The 20,143-nt window shown below is 42.0% G+C and overlaps 1 protein-coding gene across 2 annotated transcripts; it reads left to right on the top strand.

The window, feature by feature from the left end:
- The first annotated feature begins 85 nt into the window (after positions 1-85).
- On the top strand, positions 86-19,709 carry UBAC1 (UBA domain containing 1). 2 transcript variants are annotated; one of them, XM_010570778.1, is made up of 10 exons: positions 86-339; positions 6,952-7,072; positions 9,155-9,228; positions 10,510-10,617; positions 11,694-11,796; positions 12,511-12,619; positions 14,082-14,313; positions 15,429-15,515; positions 16,453-16,591; positions 18,969-19,709. In XM_010570778.1, exons 1-10 carry the CDS (start codon positions 202-204, stop codon positions 19,082-19,084), a joined length of 1,227 nt encoding a protein of 408 aa, XP_010569080.1. In that variant the 5' UTR covers positions 86-201; the 3' UTR covers positions 19,085-19,709. The 2 variants fall into 2 exon arrangements, with proteins under 2 accessions (XP_010569080.1, XP_010569079.1); XM_010570777.1 differs by having other exon boundaries at positions 131-339; positions 11,679-11,796.
- The last annotated feature ends 434 nt before the right edge of the window (positions 19,710-20,143 follow it).

The following is a 20,143-nucleotide window of genomic DNA, read 5'->3' as shown; positions in this document are numbered from 1 at the left end:
CGGGCGGGCAGCGTCGCCGGGGTCCCACCGAGCTCCCCCTCCTCTTTGTCCCAGCGCGGCCCGGTCGGGCTCGCCGCTCCCGTCGGGCCTGGCGGGGTCACCTTCATGGGCGGGCGGTAGCGCAGGGCCCGGCGGTGCCCGGGGCCTGGTGAGGCTTCGCCGGGGACAGAGCGGGGAGCGGAGGCGGCGGGACCCGGGGCGATGTTCGTGCAGGAGGAGAAGATCTTCGCGGGGAAGGTGCTGAGGCTCCATGTGTGTACCATGGAGGGCGCCGAGTGGCTGGAGGAGGTCCCCGAGGACACCACGGTGGAGAAGCTGAAGGAGCGGTGCCTGAAGCACGTAAGGAGAGGTGTCCCGTCCCGTTCCCCGGGGCTGACGGCTACCCACGGGGGACCCTCGGGTGTGGTGGGTCCTGCGGCGCGCTGACAGGGAGCGGCGAGCCCCGGGCGGGTGTGAGCTGTAGATAGCGCCGAAATCTGGGTGCTTTCTGCGGTACGTGCCGCGTTCCGGGCTGGGACTGAAAATCATGGTCGAGGGGAAGGGCAGGCAAGTCCCCCTGTGAAGGAAACAGATTTTGCCAACGCCCTGTAAACGTCTTTTTTTAAAAAAAAAAAAAGCTCAAGTAAGTGTTTTTGTGTTCTGGTTTCCTGGTTTGTCGTGTCTGCCACCACCCCGAATTACATGAAACTGTTCCATATACAAAGAAAAGGCCCGTTTCAAGAGTTTCATGTGTTGGAAAAGGAGGATTTTGGGGGAAATTACTTTGCAACCTTTAGTTACAGAATTTGGCCTGTGTTTCGTGGTAGTGTTAAAGATCACCATCTCCTCTGTGCACTTTATAAACTGGTGACCATGGTTTGCAAGGGACTGGTGAACTGCTTTCTGATTATTTCCTTTCAGAAATTATAGCCTGGTTTCTTTCTTGTTTCTATTTAAGAACAAACAGGGAAAGTAGTAACTGGTGGAGAGCTTACCTTTTTTGAAAAAAGTCTTAGTACAGCCTTACCCCGCGTTGGCCCAGTAGCTAGTGGGATATTCGGTGGGAGGATAATAGACTTGTCTAATGCTCTCCCTGTGCTCTAAGGAGTAAGGTCTTAATGATTGTGTCCAAAGGGTAAATTACCAATCACTGTCTGGAAGAGAAAACTCATGAAAATGCACAGGCATAGTCTGTAGAAGTTGAGTGGAAATACACTGGCTCTTTGTACTCGCATGCTCAATTATCGTTGGTGTGTTTGTGGGTGTTAAATGTTAAGACCAGTGGTTTCAAAACTATTGGACTGAATTTTGAAGATCTGCCATGACAGCGTCTTACTTTAAAGCAAAAACATGATTGACAACAACAGTCTGTAAGGTTGTGAGCCATGACCAGGACTGTCCTAAAGTCCGTCATTCTGGAACCAACACAACGTGGTCCGGCAGCTTGAGTCAAAACCTGCTGAATTTCTTGCCGAGAGCTTTGCTGAGAGACGTGTAACTTTTCAGTGGCAAAAGCAAGAGCCTCTACTCCCATCTCTGGGAGCGCAATTACTAAATGGCATTTAATAGTGTTTTTTTGTCTTCAAAGTCTTGCAAAGACTTTTTTTTTTTTAATAAAATATGCTTGCAGTAGGAGAATATACCTGTGATATGTAATTGCTTAATCCCCATTTGAAGGGTAAAAGGTTTTATTTTCTGAATGAGCACACTGTGAAGTAAGGGTGGCCAGCAGCCCAGGCACCTTCTGCCTCAGGCCTGCTAGTTGTTTGCTTTCAGCTAGAACCCCTGGAAACTACAGGTCACAGAACACACTTTTTTTTCTTGTCCTGTAGTCTTTGTAAGTGCTTTTTGATTTAGGGATGAGAAGGACTACGTTTGGGTTTTCTTTGCCTGAGGTAGGTGTGATTCTTCTTGAGGGAAAATGGGGGTGCCTTGCTGAAAGCTGTGGGGTTCAGGGCCCCCCACACTGTTATATTCCTGGAAGAAGTTCAGTGCTCCTCTCGTCCCCCTTCAGCACAGCTGAGTGATTAAGCAGAAGAGTGGTGCAAAGACTGCCAAAACAGGGTGGGGTAATGATTACATGCATATGTGTGGAGCTGAAAGGCCTTTAATTATCAGGAAGCTTAATTGAATAGATGCTCGCGTTGCAGTGCAAGTCAGGGCAGAAGACAGTTGATAACTTGGCATGATGTTTGATTTCATTCTCTCTGCTGCTTTGTGCTAATGGTGTGGATTTGCATAACCATTATGGATAATATATAGTTTTATGGAAGGGAAAAATAGAAATGGAAGAATCATGACTCCTGATCATGGCTACGTTGCAATGAATCTTGATAGCACCTTGAGATAATTTATGCAGCTATCTCTTGTGAGATGCTGATTAGTATGTTCCCTAAAGTCTTTGAAATCATTCTTCCAGGAAGCAGAGGAAGGTAATGTTTGTAAGAGATTTGAACTAGGAAGGTGGCCACTTTTCCCTCCATAACATTCAAATGCTTACTGATCTCCGAAGTGTCACTCTTGATGTCTTCCCCCGCCCCCCCGAATTTTATGGTTTGGGGTGTTGTTGTTACAGATAAAGAAAAAAACCAAACAAACCCCTCCTACTAGTTTTGTCTCTTGACCTGTAAGAATTCAGTGGTGATTGTTGTTAAACTGCTGCCTTTAGTAATGCTGTCTATGTAGTCTGTGAACAAATATCTGATAATACATCATTTCCTTTCCTAGTTATTTTTTAATTCGAGTTTTACCACCAAAGTGTTCTCTTGGAACAGTCACTTGTCCCTGCACAAGGCCCCAGCACCTCAGCGGGAGCAGGCCCTGAGCTCTCCCTTGGTTTCCTTAAAAAGCAACTATTCATTTCAGAACAAGAATTGAGAAGGGTCAGCTTAACCACAGAAACTCAAGCTTAAGTATTATTATGATTCATAATTCTTGTGCCCAGTGTTGACAGTCCAAGCACAGCCCTGCATGGGCCAGCGGTGCTGTAGACAGGTCCTGGTTCCGATACTCTAATGGCAAGAGACCATTGCTTCTTGCTGAGGCTCAGCAGTATTTCTGAAATACTGCTGTAAATTGTGGTCATGCACTTGGGATGCACAAATGTGGGCTGTATGTGTGTGTAAGCTCTACGGGTAATTTTCCTGGCAGTGTGGGGCAAGGTTTTAATGCTTCTGTTCCCCTTTTTCTTAAGCTGCCTCAGTGATACTCACCTGGGTTTTAAGGTATGATAAGGAGTATCTGTGGAACAGAGATGCAAGGTGCTAGTTCTCAGAGTACAAAGATAAGGTAAGGTAGGTTCATGCCCCTGGGCATGTTTTGAATACTTCGTGAGGAATGCAGATGGTTTAAGCCACCCAGGCTTAGTAGCAGGGAGTCTCAATGCTATTTTCAAATGTTTCTGTTAATAAAAGCAAATGAAAAATGCTTTTTCTTATTTTAAAAACAAACAGAAAGCCTTGTGGTTTATTAGGATTCCAAGCTTCGCAAATAGCATTTGGCATCACCAGGGCTTACAATGTCAGCAGTTGCTCAGGCACCTGTGAACAAAGGTTTCTCACCTGCCTGGCAAAGCAGCCTGCTGTAAACTCCAGTGTTAAAAAGAAATGCAAATATTTATGCTGGAAGCAAAATGATGAAACAGCAGATCCTCTCCTTACAATCCTTTTGTACAAAACCATGAGAGAGTGCTTATCTTCCCCAGCACACTGCACCTCTGATTGCTGGGGGAGCAGTGCTTGTTAACCCCAGCTGTACCCTGCGGTGCCCCGGGGCGTCAAGGTGCACCCTGATTTCCTGGCTTCCTTTCACTTGTGTGACAGATGCTTCCACTGCACTGTCCAGGGAATTCCTCTCCCCCTCACTACCTTTCCTGTGGATTACCAGTGCTGTTCTCTAGGCAGGAAGATGTTTTCAGTTACACTTTAAAGCATTGTATTTAATACAGAAATACTGTATTTTGGCAGATGCGGTTCTCATGAAGCAAGATTCCACACTGGGATCTGATGATAAGTGGTGGTAGTTCCTGGTGGTCTGTTGAGAGCTACTGGAGGCACTGCCCGTTAAGATGTCTTTTCTAGTTCCAGGGCATGTTAAAATGTTAAGATAAGATAAGCATTTCACTAAGCAGTCTCTTTGATATCGGTACTGTCCATATATGCCTTATTAATATATGCAGTTGTTAATAAAGTGGTTAGAGGAACAGAAACTAAGAATAGGTGTCCACAGGACTCTTCTTTCAAAACAGCAACTTTCTTTTTTTTTTACTTTCACCTTATTAGTATTCTGATTGCACGCACACCCCACCCCTTTATATGTGCTAGGGTGTCATTGTTTAACCCCAGCCAGCAACTAAGCACCATGCAACCGCTCACTCACTCCCCCCCACCCAGTGGGGTGGGGGAGAGAATCAGAAGGAAAAAGGTAAAACTCATGGGTTGAGATAAGAACAGTTTGATAGAACAGAAAGGAAGAAACTAATAGTGGTAACAGTAATAAATGACTATAATAATAAAAGGATTGGAATATACAAAACAAGTGATGCACAATGTGACTGCTCACCACTCACTGACCAGTGCCCGGTTAGTTCCCAAGCAGTGATTCCTCCCAGACCAGCTCCCCTCAGTTTATATACTGGGCATGATGTCACATGGTATGGAATACCCCTTTGGCCAGTTTGGGTCAGCTGTCCTGGCTGTATCCCCTCCCAACTTCTTGTGCCCCTCCAGCTTTCTTGCTGGCTGGGCATGAGAAGCTGAAAAATCCTTGACTTAGTCTAAACACTACTTAGCAACAACTGAAAAGATCAGTGTGTTATCAACATTCTTCTCATACTGAATCCAAGACATAACACTATACCAGCTACTAGAAAGAAAATTAACTCTATCCCAGCTGAAACCAGGACATAGGGGGGAAAAAAGGATATAATAGGTCCGTGTTGTGTCCCATCCAGTCTCACCCCAAACATACACCTCCCAGCTCCCATTTTCAAGTTCTCCCTTTTGGGGTCTGTCTCTCGGGATCTGTAACAGTAATATTTTGAGCTTGTTCAGAGAGGTGATATTCCACTGATGTACTCTTAGGCATTTTGGATAACTTACCAGATCAATTACAGGAGGTACTTCCAGCTGCTTCTAGGCTTTAATGTGTTCTTTGGCTTTTGTTCAGCAGTTAATGTGCTGAAGGATTAGTAAGAAGCTACTGTTACACAAAGCAGGACTCAAACATTCTCGCCTCAATTTTAGTGAGGCATCAGAACTGTACAGAAGTTCAGATGAGGAACTGAAGATCTGTCTTGAGAACAAGTGCATTATGTTTGGAAAAAGAGCAGGTAGCTGAGTTTTCCATCAGTTGCAGTCACAACAGAAGAGGTAATGATGGACTAAAAAGATTCCTGTGGACGAGGCTGGTGATACGTATTATGATGAACAGGACTAAATGCTACGTTAAAGTGAAGCACTGGTTTCAGTGGGGTTTCTGAAATGTGTGTTACGTGAACACACCCGTCTGCAGACATGGTAAAAGTGGCTTGGTAGAAACATGTATTGAAAGAAGTGTCATTAAAAGCTGTTTTCTGTGAGCAGAGCAGGTGAGGTCAGTATTAAGTGTCCTATTTTGTGGTGAGAACAGCATCAATTTTGTAGCTTTGGTAGGTTGTTATTTTTAATTTTGCCTTTCTGGAATTGCAACCACTGTGCTTTCTTTTTCCACTCAAACAAATTAGAAGCCTCTAGATGCACTGATGTAATGTTCTTGAAATCTATAGCTGTGGATCTGGGAGCCACTCTGATGTGAGGATGAGTCAGTTCAAGGCCTGCGTGTGCATGTGCTCTTTTTTCAGGATTTGAGCTTGATTTCCTAGTGAATTAACTGACATGCAATTTAGAATTATAATAAAGAATTGAGCATAACAGTCATATATTAAAAAAATCTACTGTACACTGCTTATTTATGGTTGGGAAGAAAAGTTGTGAATGTAACTTTTGTCAGTGCTTTCAGCAGGAACCCAGGTTAGGGCTCCAGCAGCCAAGTGTGTTGATTTCAGCTTCAAACAAGGTGTGGAAACTGCTCTTTCTTTCCCAGTTTAAGGTCAAGTATACCAAAATCACTGCTGGCAGTTGCTTGTTTAGTCTGACAGTGTGTGTAAATAATTATTAGATGAAGCAGAGAGCCTCTCCTCTACTTTGACACTAGTTACAAATGAGAAACATACTGCATTATTATAGCCTTCCTTTCTGCAAAAAAACACTGGATGGTCTTTGTAGATGTGCATTCTTAGTTCATGATACTAATTGCTACCCCCAGACTTCTCACTAAGAGTGAGTGACCTTAGCGATCTGTTGCAGAATTAACGTAGCTGTGGGTCCTAGAGCATCCTTGCTTTGCTCCAAATCTCCATAGGCCTGACTATAGGACCAAGCACTCAAAATTAAGTGTGATAGAGATGTACTGTACTGCAAAAGTATAAATCCATGCACATAGGCTGGTGCCCTTGAAGGGCTTATTTGGGGCAACTGGGCTGTAACGTTAGGTCTTTGAAACTGTCTGTTTAAAGAAGTGTTTTAGAACATAGTAACCAGCGGCACTTAAATCATAGAAACATAGAATATCTCAAGTTGGAAGGGGCCCTTAAGGATCATCAAGTCCAAGTCCCTGATGTAGCTATTAATTTAACAGTATCAGGGAAGGAAGGCTAGAATCCTTCCTTTTGTTGATTATTCTTCCCAGCCAGGAGCTTGGATACGCAGGTGGAAACCTACCACAGTCAGTACAGTCAGTATTGTTACAGCACAAATCAAGCCTCAGTTTCTTTAATAAAATACATTCTGTGCACTGGCCTCTAGTTTAAGCTATTAAGAAGCTGATAAATGATGGTACAGTTTGGATGTGGAGAATCTTAAGTGCAAAGTGCAGTGATTCATGCAGTAGGCTTATTTCTGTCTTCTGATCTTCAATATTTATTACCTTTTGCAGTGTGTACCTGGGAGCTTGGAAGATCCAAAAACCGTGACACATCATAAGTTGATACATGCTACTTCTGAGAAGGTGCTGACAGACACAAAAACAGTGTTGGAGGAAAACATTCAAGATAGAGGTAAGGTTGTCTAGTTTTTAATCCTATCAGCCTGGAAACATGAGATTGTGTTTAACTATTTGGCAAGTTCCAAACAGTATCCTTTTTAATATCTACTCTCTGCTTTGACATAGGAAGCTAATAAGGTGGCAAAAAAGGAAGAGGAAAAAGACTTCTGGGTTTTTTTTTCTTCCCCCAGAGAAAGCACCTTGAACAGTTTGCATTTTTTCACACTTCCCTTTAGGAGTTGAAAAGGAATTAGGAGTGTTCATTAAGTCAATAAGTTAAACAGATCATTTTTACCTCCTTTTAAAGGATTTTTTTTAAACCTCCAGGGCAGCATTTATCTTCCTAAATGATTAAAAAATACTTATCATGGCTGAGTATTCCAAGACAGACAACCCTGTCTGTGAAGGATGTTTGCTGAAGTGTATCAGAGTGTCTGCAGTTTAGATCTCATTCTGTCCTCTGCAAACATAGGTCAGAATCCATCACGCTATAGTATCACTGACTACAGTAGAGTATGTGAGGTATGTATTTGCTCCTGAACGTTAAACGTATAAAGGACAAAACAAGATCTAAAGATGAGAGCTGTCAGGACAGCTGGAGTCAGTTTTTACGAGGCAGCTTAAGCTAATGGGCCCTTCTGGAGATAAAGGGCAGTGGTGCACAAAGTGAGAGAAGCAGGACTGCTGTAGACTGAAATATTGTCTGAACCAGAAATTCAGCAGGAGTAGAATTCCCGGGTTTTTGCCTGAGTTCATGCAGGCTGGAGAAATGCTGCTGTGAATACGAGCAGTTTGGTGTCTCTTCCAAGGCAGTGTCACCTATCACCTTTACAGCTGAACAGGAGCTGAGAAGTGCCATCTTAGGCAAGGGACAGTATTTTTGCTGATTGGTGGTGTATTATATCTAGGCAAGGCGCTAGCTCCTACAGAGTTTTGAATTGCAGTTTGCAGCATCTAAGCAGTATTAACTGTGTAGTCATAGTAAGCTCCCATGTGAGTGCCTCTTCACTCCTTTTCCCGCTGCAATGTGCTGTACCTTCCACGTGCCTTGCTTGTCAGGGCGACGAGATCGCAGCCAACAGCTGATTGCCACCGGCTGACTGCACAGGGCAGCCAAGAGTCAGCATGTGGATCCTTTCGTGTTCTGATCAGCTGGACAAATGAGGGTTAACAGCCTTCACCAGCTGTTGCTCTTGGCTGTTATGTGCTGAGCCAGACCAAGGAAACTTGTTGTGCAAAGTATGCTTTGTTTGCTTGTTACCTGCTTAATGCAATGGACTGAAAACTGCATGTCAGGCCATATCTGGTTGAAGGACTGCAGATGCTGCACAGGCCTGTTTTGAGTTCTAACTAGTGTGTCTGCATCTTTCCACCCTTAGAATGTATGTGGTGGTAACTGAGGTGCTAGAAACTTGTAAAGCATCATGTAGTCTCTAGAAAAAGGGTGCCTCGTAAGGGGAAAGTATTAGTCTTAAAAGCCCAAATCAAACTCATGCCAGGTCATATGGGATATCTGAGACCAAAGACTTGTTTGCCCTTGAGACTTGCCGTAGTGAGCTACCAGTGCTGCATGCCTGCTGTAGACCGTGAATTGTTCCACTGCCATTCACACACAAAAGTGAGCTTCAGCCTGATACTGGAAGTTCTTGTTGAAGCTTGGCATTTGCCTTGCTGCAGTTGAAGGAAGGCCCCAGCTTAGACCAAAAACCGTCTGTGGCCTGTCTCTACTGCTTCCTTCTCAGTGGAAGCACTGAAAGTGCTGATGCTTTCTTACTATGATGAGCCAATTGATGTACTATTAATGTACAAGACAACCAGAGCCTTTCTTTAATGGTGGTGTGTGAGGAGAAGTAACCAGTAACAGTCCAAGCATAACTAATAATGGACCATGTTTTGAATTCATTGTGCACTAAGGAATTGCAAATATGAAGGGGAGTGTGTAAAACCATACAGGTTTTAAAGTGTGAAAAAGGTCTAATGCTACAGGGGAATTAATACAAAAATAATCTCCAGGAAAAATTGAATCTGTGAGGTATCTTACAAGAACTGTTTTCACATTACTTTCTAATGTATTTCAGTATCATTCTCTTTCTAGATGTCTTGCTTTTAATAAAGAAGCGTGCGCCACCTCCGCTCCCCAAAATGGCAGACGTGTCAGCAGAGGAGAAAGTGAGTTTGGAAGACTTCTTGACTTGGCCATTTTGATTAACTGCTTTACTAATGAGCTGCGAAAGGATTACTGTGGTGTATTCTTTTTGTTTGTAGAGGCAAATGCTGCCAGTTAAATTCTAGTGAAATTATTTCATATTTCTTCCAAACTTTGAGGAAGCTGTTTTTCCATTTTTAACTTTGATTGTGAGAACATTTGCCTTAGAATAAGACACACGGATACACTCTGTGGAAGTGGTATAGATTTGATCTTTGAACAAATGTCTAATACCTATATAAGCATAGTTCAGCAAGTGCCTTGCTTTGTCTCTGAAAACCCAATAGAAATATGTTGATTTGCTGTCAGGCTGTCTTCTGTCTTTATCTGTGTGTGGCTTGTCACCCTCTAACCAGGTCTCTAGAGCTGACGTGTTGACCCCCTACTATTATTTTTTTTATTTTATTGGAATGTAATTGTTACTGAGGGTCAGTGATGCTCAGGATGATGCTTATGCATGAGTGGTACTGTAGTTGATGTTATCGCATAAACACTTTGAGCAATGGTGTGCTTGACATTGTGAATTCCTAGGTGTCTCTACTTTGTCCTTGCACAGCTTTGTTTCTTCTTGCTTCCTGTAGGTATTGGTGTATGTCTCTGTATCCCTTCCTGTAGGTATTGGTGTATGTCTCTCTTCAGTATGGTCTTGCTGTGCAGAATGTCACTGTAAGAGCATAAGTTATAAGACTGGGAAATATTTGTAGTTTGTACCCTGCTATGTTTGTACCCTGGACTATAAGCATGTACTGAAAATCCAAGGCACCATATATCTCTGCATGATACTTGCAAGTGGCGAAGCACTTCCAGTGTTAAGCAGTTAAGTGTTAGTCTGTGCACAGTATTGGTACATCTCTCGACAAACCATGGGTTTGAAGAGAGCGTGCTGTGAGCAGACCATGGGGAGCAGAATATGGTCCTGGGCACAGAGGCCTCCAAGTTCCCTCCATGTTTGATACATCACTTTCCCTCTTTATGCTGGAATTCCCCTGCGTGTTTAGATAACAGACATAGGTATAAGGACTGAAAGTGGGGCAACCCAACAGGTCCAGTTTTGCTCTATAATTGCAAAATGATACTGGTGCTATTAATCCATTGTATTGCTAGACTGCTGTTTCTCATAGTTGCAAGTTACAGAGCACTGCTTGATGCCTTGGTGAAGAATATGAAACTGCTCTCCGCTATGCTGTGTTCTCTGTTCTGTGGATAATGGGTTATGAAACCTGATCATGTTTCCTATACTTCAGAGGAAACAAGAGCAGAAAGCTCCTGATAAGGACGCTATTCTCAAAGCAACTGCAAATCTGCCCTCACGCAATGTAGATCGCACCGTGGCCCATCACAACATGAGGGATGTAAGTATTAGATTTGACTTTTTTTAACTCGCACACTAACATCCAAATAGGCTTTTATCTTGTATAACCTTTTCTCTTACATGTGAATGCGATTGTCTTCTCTGGAAGAGAAATTCAGATGTATATAATGTATATTAAAGTAGATAGTTTAAGATTTAGATACAGGTCATACTATTTAGTGATAATAAAACACTCTGTTCTAAGTCAAGATTTTAAAGTTTTATTTGTCCATGGGAGAGCCACAGTAAACATATTCAAGATCTGGCAAATGTGAAGTTAGGGGGGGTTATTTCTTCAGTCTTAAATAGTTCACGTGTTTGCAGTTGTTTTTGTTGTCTCTTCCATGGTTTTGAAAAGAGAAATTAAGCATAAATTGTGACTTCAGTAACTGAATGCTGATAGAGTCCGTAATGCTTCTAACTGTGACTTCAGCAGTGTGGGGACTACTTTCACCCTTTTGTACTAGTAGGGGTATGAAGCAGCGAATCTGCCTAGGTATTGCATGCTGTCAGTGTGCCCTAGTAAGCCAAAGGGGACAATCGGCATTTAAGCTGTTTAATGGCCAACATGACCTACTGAGCACAAGCATATTAAAAACAAATGTCCAACTGAAATGAATTTGTGATGCTTCAGTTTAGAAAATAGCTTTGATCTGTGTTGTTCAAATTTAGATTACTGGAAAGCAAATAGTAGACTAGGAAGGCTTGTTGGTTCACAGAAGCAAGTAGCACTGGTACGGAGCTACTGCGATTCTCTTCTTACAACACTTCTGCAAGGTGGGAGTCAAAGTGTTTCTGTGAAGCAGTGAGTTTTCTTGAACACTGCACATCTTGTGGTGGTACTAGGCAGCAGGCTGCGGTAGAAATAAAAGGATCTTTCTGCCAAGTAACTTTTACTTATGTGTAGCACTCCACAGGGAAGGCCCAGTGTTTCTTGAGAGACTAAACAATGAAAATAAAGCAACCTTCTGTACAGGGGGCCAGATTACTGCTGAGATACTAACAATAGATATATTAAGATTCAATGATGTCTGGTAACTTCCTGTCTAAATGTTTTGACAGTTTCCTTTCTTGCAGTTCCAGACAGAGCTCCGGAAGATCTTAGTGTCTCTCATAGAAGTTGCCCAGAAATTGCTAGCACTGAACCCGGATGCAGTTGAACTATTTAAGAAGGCAAATGGTATGAACATATCTTTACAGTTACTGGTTCAATCCTGGGAATTTGTTTGCTTTCATAGCAGAAGAGTGGGCTTGCAGAGTGAAGTCCAGACCCTGATGTAATAGCAAAGCTACTACAAAATTTGTGGCAAAGGTTTCACCCTGTGGATATAGATTGTATAAAACTTGTGAATTTATAAGGTCCCTTTGGGATGGATGAGAAGTTCCACTTAAAAATAAAATAATTAGTAGTGAAAAAATCTGAAAACTTCGCGAGTTGCACTTTAGAGATGGTAAAGAATAGTTGAAAATGCAGAAGGAGACAGTAAAATGAGAAGAAAGTATAGCTGTTGCTTCAGTTTGTGGGAAATGCTTGCCCTTGAGATCTGCTACAACCAGATCCAGCTTACTTTCTAGATAAATGATAAATAGATCTTCAGTGAATCTCCTATATATTTACTTATGTGGAAATCCTGTGCTCATGTGAGAGTTAGCTGTCTTTTATTTGAGATCTTGGACACATCTGGACAAAGTCTTTGTCCTGGAAGAATCTATCTGAGCCAGACCAAGCTGAGTGCAGCAAATTAAACGATGAGATAGCAAATTTGGGACAGAAACAAAAGAAGGGATGGAAGAGAAGAATGGGGTTTGAACTTAACACATGCCATTCCATTGAGAAAGGGTTTTATTTTAGCTTGAAGTCAATCTGAACATTGTTTTGTTTGTGTATGTGTAGCCATGCTGGATGAGGATGAGGAAGACAGAGTGGATGAGATAGCTCTGCGACAGCTTACAGAAATGGGGTTTCCAGAAAGCAGAGCTGTCAAAGCCCTTCGATTAAATCAGTAAGTGTACTCAGCACACTGCCTGTAAATTACTTGATATGGTTAAAAAAAAATTTGCATTTTTTTTTTCTAAAGTCTCCTTAATGTGGGTCACCTAAAACTAGGTTGGAAAAAGCATTAACTCAAAGAACAGTGCTGCCTCAGGCAGTGCGCAGGTGCAGATGGGACAGGGAAGGGGAAACAGTGTTATACTTGCTCTGGAAAGAATAGCTGGTCTGCAGTTCACAAGGCTGCCAGGCTTGCTGTTTCCAAGTATTAAACTCACGTTTCCTTCCACTTTAGACTTCAGATTTTACAGTGAAAAAAAGCAAACCTAGCCCATCCACATTGGTCTTTCAGCTGTAGAAAAATACTTTGTGCTGATCTTTTAAAAACATTGCAAGAATATTGTGAAGTCTGGATAGCAACTGTAGAAAAATAGGAGGTAACATAGTTTTTCTCATGCCCTAAGAAGAATTAGCTGGACTGGCTCACTCCTGAGAGGGGTTCATTAGGCCATTCTTGAAAATGTATAAAGATAGAGAATCCACAACATATTCCAGTCACTCTTTTCCAGTATCTTTCCCTTGTGGCTCAGAAAGGCTTTCTCCCCTGATATCCTCCATCTTTCATGTTGTAACTGGAAAGCCAAATAGGCAAAGGCTTTCCTTTCTATGAACATGTAATAATTCCCATGTGTCAAGTGAAATTACATGTTCAGTTGCCCTAACATTATCTTTGCTTCTTCCTCTATATTCATTGGGAAGAGATGTGTTGGGGCGCTCTCAAGATCCTTTAGCTTGAGCACTTATGTTGCATAGCAAGTGACCGTGTTATGATCATGATGTTCTGTTCCCTTGGGCTGGCCTCTCCTTTGAGGGATCACAGATTTCTTCTTAAGCCAAAGTGGAGGAAGAACAGAGTGGTACATGTCCAAGGACAACTGCCTGTGTTGAATTTTGCTCTCGCTCAAGCCATATTGTGTATACAATGTTTTTCACCCTCTTTCTTTCTTGTGTTGTTAATGGCATTCCTTGATCACTGGATGGATGTCAGAGTGAGCTCCTTAAGAAGCAACAAAGCAGCTTGCATGTGAGATGTGGTTCATGTAAATCTGGAACATGCTTTGTTTGCAGTTTTGTCAACAGTTGCAAATAGTCAGTGTTTCTCTGTTGGGAAATGAAGCAGATGATGTGGAGAATAAGGTGATTCCCTCAGAAACACCTTTTAAAATCTGGGTTGCAGCTGTCCAAGTTGGACTTCATTCCTCTGACTTCCTGGCTTCAGAGAATATTGTGGTGCCCTGAATGCACAGGGAATTAAGGCACTCTGAGATTTGCTCCAAAACTTTTTTATGACTTTTCAGATACTAATTACCCTGCAAGTCAGTATACCATGGGAATAAATGCAAAGGCAAATGTATGTGGAACACTACTGTACATCTAGAGTGTTTCTCATCCCTATGTTTTGATTTGCTTTTCAGTATGTCAGTGACACAGGCCATGGAGTGGTTGATAGAACACGCAGATGACCCTACAGTGGATGCTCCACTTCCAGGTCAGACTCCATCAGAAGCCACAGCTGAAGCTGGCGCATCCTCTGCTGAAGCAGCTGCAGGTCCTAGCTCAGAAGCGGGTGGGGAAGAGGCCAAGGATGAGCTGACAGAAATATTCAAGAAGATCCGGAGGAAAAGGGAGTTTCGTCCAGACCCACGAGTACGTGCTGTTTATCTCGCTGTGTAACTTAGGATTGGAAGGGACTGCATGGGCACCATGGAATCCAAATAGATGTTTAGTTAATAAATGAAATGGGACATCTGGGTAGATGTATATTATGCTGGCTTGACGGTATTTTAGTGGAAGTCTTTAGGGACTGTTTAAATTCAGGTTGCTGAAAGGGATATTACCTAATTAATGCATTGCTGTCTCAGATAGCAGTATCTAAATTACTGACACTGTTACTTCTGCACCTGAAAATTAACTGATGGGACTGAAATGAGCTGCCAGACTCCTGGCATTGCTTTTAATGACTGCTGTCTAGGAAGGAGGGGTTGCAGGGCAGGAGTAGGTCCTTTTGCTGTAGAAAAGAACAGAAGAGCGCTATTGTATTTAGGGGGCAAGAAAAAGTGTCACCAGCAGATTTAAGTCTTGCAGCAAATGCACAAGTTAGCCATTTTTTTCAGAACACAGTATTAGCTGAAGTGAAATTTGTTGTTACCACACTGTAAACTCACCAGGAGGTGCTCTTTAGAATCTAACACTTTGTTTTTTACAACTAGCTCTTTCTTAAGATTTCAGTTAAAAGCTGCAAATGTATTTGATGACCTGGGTACAATTTCTAAATGATTTAACATTCTCATAACATTATCTAGGTACACTTGTCTAAATACATAACACTCACTAGCAATATAATAAATCCAGGAAGTGAAATTAAATTGAGTGAATAGAACTACAAATGCATGTGAAGCTTGATCTGTCAGTGAGATGTGAACAAAAGCTTTGTGACCTGAGAGAAGTTCTAAATAAGGTGTTTCTGCCCTGCTCTTCTCCTTTCTACCCCAGGTACACTTGCTCTTTGCCTTGCATTCAGCTTTCAGTGTTGAGGATGGGAACTGCCTTCACTCTTAAGATTTATTCTTCTTCCATAATAAAGACACTTCTGATATAGGGTATTTGAAAACTTTGTAGTTAAGAATACTCAGCGGTCTACAAATGGAAACAATGGGTTTTTTTACCCCACAAAAAGTTCCTGCACAGAAGGTGAAAGGATATGGTTGTTCTCATTTCTGTTTTAAGTGTTCCATTTATTAAGCTGTGCAAATCTGATCTAGGCTGTCATTGCCCTGATGGAGATGGGATTTGATGAAAAAGAAGTGGTCGATGCACTCAGAGTAAACAACAACCAGCAAAATGCGGCCGTGAGTACAACGTCACTTCTGTTCCTTATTGCTACAATAGTCTGTTCAACCAATTCTTTTCATCGTTGAATTGGTTTATGTTTTGATCTGTCATAAAGCCCAACTGTTACTGGAGATGAAATGAGCACTATATATTCTGTGCCTCTTTCAAACTAGATACACAACTAGAATACAAAGGTTTTAAACTTCTGAGAGGAACTCAGCATGCGTGAGGTTGAGGCTGATCCGGTTGGAATAGCATATGTGGATTTTCTAAAAGCTTTTGAGAAACTCTCTCACCAGAGTCTGCAGAAGAGATTATGCTATCATGAGGAAGGAGGAGGTATTCCCAATAATTAATAACTGATTAAAGGAGAGGAATAAATGATCAAGCAAGAGGTTCAAGCCATGCAGTGTGTAAATTACCATTCTGCAGCGATGCATGCCACAGTTTATGGAATCAAAAAACATGTAGGTTTTCAAAGATTGATTAGTCCCCTGCTAGTGGATGATATGTTAAGGAGAATTATGTGGACACAGCTGACAGCCAAGGAATCCTCCCTTCTTAAGCATCCAGTCAGTGCTGCTTACTGTTAGAGAGAGGATATTGGGCTGGATGGTACTTCAGGCTGCTGCATTGTAACCATGTTGATGGGGTTTCTTTAGGCAGTACATATGTAGGATAACACACATCTTCCCTGAGCTTTGAAACATCCAAAGTTGGTATAACTTCATTACCATACCAGGCACTGCTGTTGTTCCTTTGAAATAGAAGTTGATTTCTGTGGGAGCAACACACAAATGAATAGTAGTCTAGTGTGAAAAGAAATGTATAGCTCAGTCTTTAAGTGTGAGAGGAAGAAATATTTTTAACATGCCACATTGTCAAAACTTTTGAGACACACTGATTCTAATGGAACCAATCATGAAATCTGTTGTGCCTGGTGATTTCTTTCAGTGTGAATGGCTGCTGGGAGACAGAAAGCCTTCTCCAGAGGACTTAGATAAGGGCATTGACACCAATAGCCCGCTCTTCCAAGCCATCTTAGAAAACCCAGTGGTACAGTTAGGGCTAACCAACCCTAAAACTCTACTAGGTAAGTCCTACTTGGGTTCCTGATATATGTATGCTGTCTCTGTAGTTTAGCAAATAAGAGTAGAGCCTGGATGATGACAGCACACTTTGTGGGCTAGGTGCAGCTCTGTACCCTTTTCCTCACTTTCAGCAGCTATATTGTTTGTTTGCTTCATACTGCAACTCAGCTAAACCCAGAACAGAACTTGGGGCTGTCCCAGAAATGATACTAATTTCCCAGGCTACTGGATTACACTTGCTGAACTCAGAACTTTGGTAGCTGCTGGCTGCAATGCTTTTGTGGATTTAGGAGACCTTTTGTGTGCTCCCTTTGGCCACGAGGGGAAAAATCAGGAATGTTTTTCACATAAAAAACAAGGCTATCTCCTGCTGTACAGCTTACTGTGTGTTGAGGCCTGATCACTGAGACAGAAGATAACTTGTGGAGGAGTAACCAAACAAGAAGTCTAAGCTAAGTAAGGCCTTGCCTATCAAAGTTGGGAGAACATATGTGAAAATACACTTCCCCTTGCTTGAGTTTCAGCTCTGTGGTAAAGTCTGTGTGCTCGTGGTCAGAAAGGCTGTGAGCACAGCAAGTACCCAACTGATGAGCCTGACAGCGAAACATAAATCTCTGATGAATTGGTCTCTCTGACTCTGGAGGAGGACACAGAAGAATGACATTGGCTCTGTGATGTATATAAAAAGTTCTGTATTTAGTCTTTGGCTTCAAAATTTATTTGAAGCAATGCTTTTAAATAAAGGGTGTATGTGCAGCTCTTGAAAGAGAGCTTTTAAAAATACTACTTTAAATGTAATTAGGAGAGTTTGCAAGCCTTTAAACAATTCAAGAGCAGAACCTTCCCACTCTGATTTCTGAACAAATGGTCTCTTCATTTCCAACGAGGGTTCCACACTGCGGTGCAGAATATAAATAGAAAATGAAATGCCATTATGTGCACTTGTAAAGCTTGGATGAACATCAGAGGATATATTCCTAATGATACATCTGCAAATTGCTTATGTCACAGATTTTAATAATGAATGTCTGCATTTAATTGGATACTTAAAGAATGTTGATAAATCTTTAGTTTTAAGCTCTTGAGTCTGTAAAAGAATATAGTTAAAGTGGTGAAAGGTGAGATCTGGGCTTTTCTGTAGACATGCTGCATGACCTTGAGCAAGGTATTAATGATGAGCCTTTCAGAGGTGCTGGGTACTTACAGCTCCCACTAATGTCAGTTGGAGCTTTGTACACTAACACTCCTGGGAGAATTAAGATACTGACCTTGGTGCCAGTCTGCCAGACTGTTACAACACTGACATTTTGGTGGCTTCTGAATAGGTCAGATGTGCAACTGCTTTTTTTGTCCTATTCCATGATAGCTGCTCCAAGTGTCCAGCAGCCCAGCTCAGTGTCTGTCATAAGGCTTATAAATTATTGCCTGGACCATTCTTCTGCCAAATTTGCAGCCTAGCTCTTGCAGTAGCTGCCTGGTTCCTTCAACATAAGTAGAAGAGTGAAAACTAGCACATTTTAAAAAAAAAAAAACAAGCCAAAACAACAAAGCTTATAAAGACAGCTGTGTACAGAAAGAAAAAACAGCTCTTAAATATTTGGATTGCTGTCACTGTTCAGAAAAGGAGGTAACTGTTCTGCACAGCCTTTTCCCTTCTGCCTGTGTCTAGGCAGGTGGAACTGGCTGCCTCCCTGACATCCTCTACTCTCCAAACACCAGGAAGAAGAAAGCACATGCTGCTCCAAGGGAAGATGCTGCTTCCCTTCTGGCTCTAGAGGTCTCTGTGAAAAGATAGAGCTCTGAGATTTGGGAGCTTAAGGGGCTACACTTTTGCTGGCTCTGCTGCTCGTTCTTGGGTAGCCTTTGCATACCTGCTTCTTATTTTGCTGGCTTAGTTTTCTCTTCAGGGATGTTATGAGAGAGTAGCCATAGGACATCCAAAGTGCAGCATAGGAAAGCAAATTTCTAAGATGGGCATTCATATGTGGATGAATCACATAGCATGTTCCCTGCTGCTGCATGTAGACATTTGCTAAGGCTTTAGCTCTTCAAACCCATGTCCTTGAGGTTTTGTGAGGTGGACTATAATCCAAGCTGAGTATTTAATCAGCCTCTGTCTGCAGTGAATTTAATGCTGAGGAACAGGGAAAACGTAACAGCCTGTAGCATCCCAGGCTGTGGAGACTTAGGCGTGCAAACAGTAAATGTATGATGTGTATTCCCACCACTTTTGTGTTTTGTGTTATTTTTGTGTGATGCTTGCCCACTGCCTTTGAGTTGTAGCTATTTCTAACTGTCCTGTTGTTGAAGCATCCCAAGCATTGAAGCCTTCACTGACTAAAAGACTAATTGAGTGTTGCAATTTCCATCTCTTGGCAGCCTTCGAGGATATGCTTGAAAACCCCTTGAACAGCACTCAGTGGATGAATGATCCAGAAACTGGGCCTGTCATGCTACAGATCTCTCGAATCTTCCAGACGCTGAATCGCACGTAGAGGGGAATGCCAGTCCACTGTGCCACTTCCTACTGTCCCTCGCTTCACCTTCTCCTCAACGGGAGGATGCATGGATTGTTTAGGGAGGGGGGTGGATGGAAGGGGAAGGAGGGGGGAGATCCTGTCTGAATGGGTCTCTCACATGAGAGCTTATGTAGTTACAGCCAACTGAAGTTAATTGCCTTGTGGATTTAGTGTTAGGGGAAGAGGTTTGAAGACTTGTTTATGTTTTCAGGTATTAGGTCTAAAATAAAGTATATCAAAAAATAGGAAAAGGTTTTGTGAAAACAATTAAGAATTTGATTGTCGGAAAGAAATATGATATTGCTTGTTAAAAAGGCCTGTGACAGTAGTTTTCTAGCCAGTTTTGCTAGCATCTGGCTAGTGTTTACAAAAGGTCACTGACCACTAGCATAAGATATTAATCATCTCCATACAGTATTAATTTATGGCTATATCAAATTATAAAATGCTTTTTTAAAATTGATTCTTAGGAAATGTTTTTTAAAAGTCCAAATATTGGGAGAGCAAGCACGTTTCTATCCAAACTTGTTTATCTTGCATTATAATTTAAACAGAATAATTCAGAGATGGAATTCTTTTAATAAATAGCATTACTTTTTCCTATTTATTTTCTGCGTTAGTGTTGTTGCAGTCCCATGGTGGTTATACTTGTAGGAGATTCTCTGTCAGCTACGTTAAAGATGCAGTATCTCTTTCACGACAGAACTTGCTACACCAAGACTTGGATTCTCAAGTAGGCTGCAGTTCCTAAGTTCACACTTTGCCACATCCTAGCACAAGGAGGGATATATTCATGTAGTAGGTTTTTTCCATTTTTATGTGCACAGTTTTGGAAAGAGAGACTTGTGGTTTTTTACTTTGTTTCAAACTGTTTACAAAAAAGCAAATAATTTGCATGGGTTTTTCATTGGTGATCTGTAAAGAAGCAGAACCGCTTAGGTTTTTATCTTGTTTAACATATTTAAAAGCACGCTTGAGATTATTATCATCTTTGAGGTAGAAGTGGTTTTTCTTGACACTTATTTTTACCTTGGA

The sequence above is a fragment of the Haliaeetus leucocephalus genome, unplaced genomic scaffold (assembly GCF_000737465.1).
Source record: "Haliaeetus leucocephalus isolate CR32 unplaced genomic scaffold, Haliaeetus_leucocephalus-4.0 Scaffold306, whole genome shotgun sequence".
Taxonomy (NCBI): domain Eukaryota; kingdom Metazoa; phylum Chordata; class Aves; order Accipitriformes; family Accipitridae; genus Haliaeetus; species Haliaeetus leucocephalus.
This window is presented reverse-complemented; position numbering and strand designations above follow the sequence as displayed.